The 5,894-nt window shown below is 38.2% G+C and overlaps 1 protein-coding gene across 1 annotated transcript in view; it reads right to left on the reverse strand.

Moving 5' to 3' along the window:
• Positions 1–18: 18 nt before the first annotated feature.
• Positions 19–5,894, reverse strand: part of LOC117113463 (bombesin receptor subtype-3-like) — a 24,508-nt gene continuing 18,632 nt past the window's right edge. The window contains exon 2 of the mRNA XM_033256796.1: positions 19–1,257. Within this exon, the coding sequence (XP_033112687.1) occupies positions 695–1,257 (563 nt within the window). The 3' untranslated portion in view covers positions 19–694. The remainder of the gene's footprint in view (positions 1,258–5,894) is intronic.

Raw genomic sequence — 5,894 nt, forward strand, 5'->3', positions numbered from 1 at the left:
TATATATATAGCATTATGCTTAAATTTAATTTTTAAAATTTTCATTAAACATTCATTGAGTGAAAAAGGTGAAATATCAAAAATGTTGTAATGCAGAGTGACTGTAATTCAAACAACTGGATGTATTGATGAATAAAAGTGGTGGTTGTTATACCACAAAAGAGAAAAAAAAACTCTTTGTTTCACAAAAATAAGTTGCTCTCACAATATAGAGTTTGTGTCCCACTTTGTTCATTTACTGCTAGAAAGCAATCAATCTAAGATAATTCCCTGCATCTCAGCTCCCATCTACCGCCTTTCTGCTCTTGCATTTTCACAAATATATTTCGGTCTCAAGTTTAAGCAACCACATTTTGTTACACCATCTACACCATCCCATCACCTTCATGCCTTCCTCCGTTACAACATTTCCTTCGCTACGTCATTTGTACTTTTATTTTCACTTCATTGCTATGTAACAAGCTTTTCAAAACCTCTTGACATCAGTCAACACATAGATTCAAGAAGACTAATTCCACTTACTTTAATTGTCCTTTGCTTAGAAGTCTGCTATAGGTTTTGTCAAAATTATTCTAAGCTTGACCTATAGATAAATATATTTATCGATAAATATATTGGTATTCCGCAGTGCGGCAAGTCAGTTTAGGATATTCAAAAGGAGAATACCATCTAGTCGTCAGTTCCCTTGGCGACTTTATAGGCCAACCGATACGTGGCTATGCGACATTTTGGATCCCATACAACATTTCGTAAATATAATTCTGAATTGTTTTTGAAAACTAGAGGATGAAAACGCGTAAATGAACGGGTTAACACAGCTACTGAAGTACATCATACAGAGAGCGAAAAAGTATGTTGTCCATAACATCTTACTGTTGTACAATTTATTTAGGCTCTTTGGATCAAATACTTGCCAAAGTAAAAATGCATGGATTGGTAACCAGAAAATCGCAAAAGCTATAACCAACATTAAGACGATTTTTGTTGTTCTTATTTTCTTCCTGGTCTGTATCTTACGAGTTCTTGTCCTCGTAGATGTCGTTGATGATGCTGCTTTTTGTTGCCAGACTACCATGAGTATTCGGAAGTAGCAAACTGCTATGACGCTTAGTGGAACTACATATATCGTACTGAATGTATAGACCGTATAAAGTTGTTGTTGCAGGCCTTCGCTAAGAATGGTACCACAAGTTATTCCGCCTTCATGCACAATTGTTTTATTTAACACACCAGCAGGAAGCTGTAGCACCAGAGAAGCTATAAATGAAATAAATATATACATAAATAGTATTATGATTATTGTTATTATTATCATCATTAATACCACCGTATTTTTCGGAGAGTTTGTATATAGCATTATTATTGTGCTGTCTCTTATACACATCTAAAATTAGCCTCAAAAAGAAGCCCATCTATTACACTTGCCACAAGTCTCTAATTATTGATTTTTCGTAATATTAGCACAGTTCGGAAAGCGCCACCAGCGTCAGTTTATGTCGAGAAACTTTTTGATGCGAATTAGATTCCTAATCCCAGAAAAATTTTACTATGGAACGCCATGCAAATAAGCAATATGGAACGCCAATGGTGCCAAAATCGATTTATTTTTAAGCATTTTCACTGATTAAGACAAAGTTTAGGGACAGGCCCGGGATTTATCAATCTTAGCTTAGCAAATGTCTTAAGTCAAAACAGTTAAGATTTCCCTCATAAATATCTTAAACTGATTTATTACCCAATCTTAGCAAATTCTTGGCTTAAAAATCGTCCTTAGATGGCGCCAACGTACAATCGACTTTATAATTTTAAGCAATTTTTAAGCTAAGCAATATGGATAAATTTGACTTAAGCAAAAAAATGGACTTAAGACGAATTTAAGCTAATTTCTAGTTTGATAAATCTGGCCCAGTCTACCCATCTATAAACGAAGCCCATGTCTTTTCAAGATAGCCTGCGCTTTTTTTCGAGATAGCACTGTAGATGAATTTCAAAGAAACTAAGGCTACGTTCAGACTTGGAGATAAGCCAGGCTTGAGTTAAGAACGGCTCAACGTTAAGCCCAGCTTATCTTTGCCGAGCGTTCAGACTAGCGGGTTTAGCCAGGTGAGAATTTGCATAATAAGCTCGCATTACCGTGATTTTATTAGTTGCACTTTTTACTAGAAACGCGTTCAGAAGGAATTTAACCGTTTATATAAAAAAACAAAAACACGTGTTTTTGGCGTTATTCAGCAGAAACACGCCCTATATCTCAGTCATCCAGACTGATCTTTTTGGACTTGGCCTTGTAAGGCCTATACGTGAAACGAGAGCTACCTGGGAAGATGAGTTGCTTGATTGTCATCCGTTCAGGCAGCTTTTGGACTCGCCGTTAGTATGCGTGAAACGAGAGCTACAAGCAAAGATGAGTTGCTTGATTGTCATCCGTTCAGGCAACTTTTTGGACACTGCTGTATACTTGAAACGGGAGCTGCCTGGGAGAATGAGTTGCTCTATTGTCATACGTCCATGCAATTATGTACTAGCCGTTTTAGGCCTATTAAACCAGAGCTGCCTGGGAGGAAGGGTCGCTCGCATGTCATTAATTCAGGCACCTTTTAGACTTAGCGTTCTATCTGGGAGGATGAGTTGCTAGATTATCATACGTCCAGCCTGTTCCAGACTTATCTGTCAGGGCGTATGATAGCCTGGGTTCCAGACCCTAATTTAAGGTTACTCACTCTTTATTGCACTTAGTGTGCGCCATACCTAATTTAATTGGCGTCCCATACTCGATTTTTTTTTTTCGAATTAGGGCCTGGGCAAACGATTCATGCGTGCAATTTCCCACATCAAATGTGATGTGGGATATCGTATGCATGACTGATTTTGTAAATCACGTGATTGCATATTAATCAATCTTGGTAAATTTTCAAATTGAAGATGCGGATGTCTCGATTAGTATTTTTATACCTCCATGATTAGAACAAGCTAACCAGCTCCCTTTTGGCTACCTATACTTGAATTAGCCTGCTGAGAACGACATGGACTGATAACCGTAGGCTATACTTAGGAACCTTGCACTCACCGCTAGCTGCTACACAGATTTAGGCCTTTAGAGTAGAATATTGTTAAAAAGGTAGGCCTCCCAGTCTGTAAGTAAGAACTTAAAATTACGCCAAGCCTCTACTAGTCTAGGCCTACTACTACTCCTGACTCCAGACGAGGCCTGAGCCATCCTCCTGGAAAGTTAAAGTTTTGTTGTATTTGTATGGTATGCCATCTAGTCTAGGCTTAATTGTTTTTGCCATTGCCAAAATTAGTCTTACTAGGGTCTATTATAAATAGTTTAGGCCCGTTTTATTAGGGAGGACTATTTAAATTTAGTCATGCCTAACTAGTCGACGCGAGCGGCGAGTGACTCTGTTTCGTGGCTCCAAAAATATGAACATTTGATTGGTTGAAATTGTTTATTTCGGTCCGCCCATTTATCCAAATACGGAATATAAGATTACGTCATTCTTTTGGCATCCTGGTGCCTGACTTCAGTGTTTTACAAGTCGCTTATTCCGTCTATCTCTAAATTTGCTCTAAATTAACTTTCTCGTTGGTGGCGCTGTCCAGAATGAGAAAAATAATAAAAAATAAGAGACTTGTGGCAAGTCTAGGCGTATGATAATGGAGGAACTCACCCTCACATGTGAGTCCGAAAGGTGCCTGGACGGATGACAATCAAGTAACTGATCTTCCCAGGTACCTCTCGTTTCACTATACAACGGTGAGCCCAAAAGGTGCTTGAACGAATGACAATCGAGCAACTCATCCTCACAGGTATTGCTCCCGTTTCACGTTACAATGCTATGTCCGAAGATGGTGCGCCTGAACGGACTACAATCGAGCAACTTGTCCTCCCAGGCAGCTCCCGTTTCACGTATACAAAGCTAAGTCCAAAAGGTGCCTGAACGGATGACAGGCCAAATTTTAAAAAAATGTTTGTTTGCCCTCCTCACCCGCTTTTAAAGGCATGTTTATACTTCAACGATAACGATAAAAAAGCAATTGTTCATATAGAAAATAAAAGAAATAAGAGAAGTTTCTACACTAGAACGATTCAATAACGATTTATCAGTTATGCAATAACAACATATTTTGACAAATTAAATCAGATGACGTCATAATCATTGATAAACATTAAAATCGTAGTAGTAGCAAAGATTTTATCGTTTTTCCATGATTATGATGTCATCTGATTTGTTTGTTAAAATATTTTGTTATCGTATACACGAATCGTCCTAGTGTAAAAACTTCTCTTATTTCTTTTGTTTTTATTTGAACAATCACTTCTTAGTTTTTTTATCGTTATCGTTGAAGTATAAACAGGCATTTACTCAATGAAAAATAGGGGCGGAAAAAAATTTCCACCCGCCCCTTTTTTATCATTTAAAAAAAGAGGACAAACAATTTAAGCAACTCAAGGCCCAATCAAGCAACTCATCCTCCAAGGCAACTCCTGTTTCACGTATTATAGCCTAGCAGTGAGCAAGGCGATTCAACAAAAGGACGCACATCTTAGGACATCAAAATAATGTTATAACTCTGGCATCGACATTCTAGGCGCCGGGCATCCCTACACGCTGAACGTTACAAAAACCAGACCATAATTAACTGTCAGCGTGTGACGAATTACCTACGAGCGTGTAAGTTGCCATGATAATCGCGCATCGTGCGGTGATTACAAAGGCTTAGTGATATTTTGCACTAACATTAGACTAAATTATATTCGTTATTTCAACATTAATTTTACCAATGTTGTGGTGTATTGTCGTTCATGAGACTCACTTCGCAGAAAAAATTAATAAGTGTTCTGTATCTACTCAAAGGTTCGTTTTGTGCACCTTAGTCCAACATTGTCAAAATGACATTTTAATGTTATATAAGAATATGAAATTTTATAAAAATCGTAAATTTTCAATTGCTATAACTTTTCATTATATTGGTTAATTTTCACGAATCATATTGCAGTTTATAGAAGCATTTAACGAGCTCATCGTCAAAAGAAATCAGATGTAACAGACATTGCCAAGTACCCAAAATTAATGAAATACTGTAATAAATATAACATCATAAAACGTATGGCACGCACAGACTAAAAATTAACTAATAAACTAGTATCGGATTGTCGATGCCACAGTAAAGATCAGGACTGTACGAAGGTCTGCAGTAAACGGGACCCGAGGATCCTGTGGTGTATATAGGATTAGCAGGTTTCTGATAGCCCTGCTGGTAGTAACATAAAGTTAGGTACTGTTTAGTAGTCCTAACCGGTGGCAGCCTGGTCGAACGCTCGGCGTTTGAGTAGGGAGTTGTTCTTTGTTTTTTAATAACAGTTTCGATAGTTCCTCCATGTTTTATTCGCGGAGGTGTCTGTGTATCTGCTCTTCTGTACAATTCTAATCATCCAATTTCGAAGAACAAATTCCTCTTATCCTCAATGCTTTTAATGTTCGGTATGTTGTTTTGGGACGGTATGGATCTAGATGTGTATAAGAGACAGTGTAAGGCCTATACGTGAAACGAGAGCTACCTGGGAAGATGAGTTGCTTGATTGTCATCCGTTCAGGCAGCTTTTGGACTCGCCGTTAGTATGCGTGAAACGAGAGCTACAAGCAAAGATGAGTTGCTTGATTGTCATCCGTTCAGGCAACTTTTTGGACACTGCTGTATACTTGAAACGGGAGCTGCCTGGGAGAATGAGTTGCTCTATTGTCATACGTCCATGCAATTATGTACTAGCCGTTTTAGGCCTATTAAACCAGAGCTGCCTGGGAGGAAGGGTCGCTCGCATGTCATTAATTCAGGCACCTTTTAGACTTAGCGTTCTATCTGGGAGGATGAGTTGCTAGATTATCATACGT

This window comes from Anneissia japonica, unplaced genomic scaffold (assembly GCF_011630105.1).
Source record: "Anneissia japonica isolate Jap-2015-1 unplaced genomic scaffold, ASM1163010v1 scaffold493_len2256704_cov171, whole genome shotgun sequence".
Classification (NCBI taxonomy): Eukaryota; Metazoa; Echinodermata; class Crinoidea; order Comatulida; family Comatulidae; genus Anneissia; species Anneissia japonica.